This window comes from Colias philodice, chromosome 7 (genome assembly GCF_061535455.1).
Source record: "Colias philodice isolate Cphi_HAF_F1 chromosome 7, ilColPhil1 Martin Lab GWU primary, whole genome shotgun sequence".
Lineage (NCBI taxonomy): Eukaryota > Metazoa > Arthropoda > Insecta > Lepidoptera > Pieridae > Colias > Colias philodice.
In genome coordinates this window covers 9,859,494-9,861,821 of record NC_143092.1, presented here as the reverse complement: position 1 = coordinate 9,861,821, position 2,328 = coordinate 9,859,494, and the positions used below count along the sequence as shown (strand labels likewise).

Here is a 2,328-nt window from a genome sequence, read left to right as displayed (position 1 = left end):
TCTCTCGATTTCCGACAAAACTACAAGTCCTACGGAAAAAAAGAGCTTTAGAAAGAAGAAGCTTTTTTCAAAAACTTGGGGTGCCTATTGTTCATTGAAATCTCTACTTTCATATGGTGTAAAAAAAATAAACATTACCATAGTAAATGTTCTCAGGAAATGCATACAAACAGTGTGATAATGAGCTTTTACATCCTACTGCGATTTTTTTTCACTTATTATTATTTTTAAAGGCTTCTACCCTGGTCTAATATGTCAAAACAAAAACTTTTACTTTTATTTCTATTTATTCGGTATAATTACGACTTAATAGTGATAAATATGATCATTATAAATACAAATAGGAATTAACAATATCAAGAATACGTGGCACAACTAAAATTTTACCGATACCAACATTTATTCATTAATTAAATTTTAATGTTCATAAAATTTTCTTAATTAAGCTATTAAGCTATTAATAATTTATATTTTCTTCTGTGTTCCTTGTTTCACTAGAGGTAGAAGGAAGGTACTGATTTACCAAAGATGGTGATTCATAAGAACTTCTCGAGCGTGAGGATGTTGTAGGATATGCTCTTTGAATATCCTTGTTACAAAAATTGTCACATATATCAGTATCGTCTGTTAGTTTGTTTAATAACCCTCTGCGTAAAACATTATTTATTATAGATTCCGCATAAATGGCCTGTAACGGATCCATTTTGGCTAATTTTTTGGCCATATTTATTCCAGCAACATCAAACTCCGAAAGTTCCTTGTTACTGGATATAATTGAATCAGAGCAGACTTTATAGAACTCTGCCTGGTAGTTGGTTGTAGCCTTTCTTTTATTTCTTTGAGGTGTCGCCGCTTCAGTTAGAGTAGCTTCAGCCTAAAAAAATATAAAATTTAATTGTTTCACTTTTTAGATGCCGTCTACGAAGGAAGAATGGATTAAGGTAGCAAAGGAATTTGAAACGAAATGGCAATTTATCAAAAGAGCTCGTTATGTAGTTGAAAAATCTTTGGGATTATTTCAGCAAGGTTTAGATTATTACAAACGGCTATAAATATAAAAAGCCCCAACAATATATGTTATGTCATCGTTGCTATTTGCGCTTAACATAATTATTTGTGCAAACACAGTAACTCATATTCAATTTCTAGCCTCACAAGGGGCGATGCTATAACAGACACAATTCAACATGGCAAGACAGTTGAAAATTCTACTTCATTAATTAATCTTCAAAGACGTTCCAACGTTCATAATATGAGTTTAGAAGCCAAACGAAATAGAGACCAATACAAAACTTATTTTAATACAGATGGAAGTGTTGAGTGGCAAGATAGTATGGTATCAAATGGAAGAGCTTAAGAGTACCTAGATTAATTATTTTACTTAATTAAAAAATACATAACTGTAATAATAAAACTAAAGTAGGTAAGTTGCTTCCCTGCTTCGATGGGACTGAATATATCTTTAGCGATACGCGGGTGTACCTATTATTATTACACCTCTGCCCACTCCTGCGGGTTACAACGGGCGTGGTGATAAAAAAGTAAGATGTTTGACTTGTAATGTTACTAGACTGTACAATACATACTTTACTATAAATAAAAATGATAAAGTTCACTTACGATTCTATTTTGTTGCTCATTTCCGCCAACAGTATTTTCTTCTTCCTGAGGCGAAAGAACATCGTGATCAAGATTTTCGTCACTTATAATCTCATTCTTTAGATCTTCATCAATATTTGATATGCTATTGGTAGGTATTTCTTGGTCCTTAGTAAAAAGCATATAGTCAAAGTACCAGAGGGAAGATTTGTATAAGTCCTCTGTTCCTCTTCCACTACGCTGGCTGTCCATAACTTTTTTCAATTCCTTTCGGAACGATCCCCTTAAACTTTGCATTTTTTTTACAACAAAATCACGATTGGCGTCAATAAAACCTTTTTCTTTACAAAAGTCGACAAGTTTTTTATATGCTTGGTCTTTTAAATTCTTGTTTTTGTACTCCACCGATTTAATTTTCCAGAGACATGGGAAAGATCTGTATAAAGTAATAAGCTCCAATACTATTTCCTTGCTCCACGTGCGTATGTCCGCCATCTTATTCGTGCGCGAAAGAATTTATATGTTAAGGCAACCACAGTACAATCGTGAGTGCGATTGCGCGCACGACTGATGAGCGCGGCATGTGGTCTATCCTTCCGCGCCCTACACCATTTATACGCTCGCTCTTTCACGCACGATTGCTGATTCATGCGCGATATAGTGTGCGTATAAAGGCCGCTATTGTTTAAATATTCCTATTAATATTATAAATTAGAAAGTTTGTGAAAA

At 33.7% G+C, this 2,328-nt stretch overlaps 1 protein-coding gene across 1 annotated transcript; it reads right to left on the bottom strand.

Annotated features, from left to right (window-relative positions):
• Nucleotides 1–457: 457 nt before the first annotated feature.
• LOC149487315 (uncharacterized) lies at nucleotides 458–2,094 on the bottom strand. The gene is made up of 2 exons (XM_089697367.1): nucleotides 1,621–2,094; nucleotides 458–874 (listed from the first exon to the last, which is right to left on the bottom strand). Exons 1-2 carry the CDS (start codon nucleotides 2,092–2,094, stop codon nucleotides 458–460), a joined length of 891 nt encoding a protein of 296 aa, XP_089553493.1.
• Nucleotides 2,095–2,328: the final 234 nt, after the last annotated feature.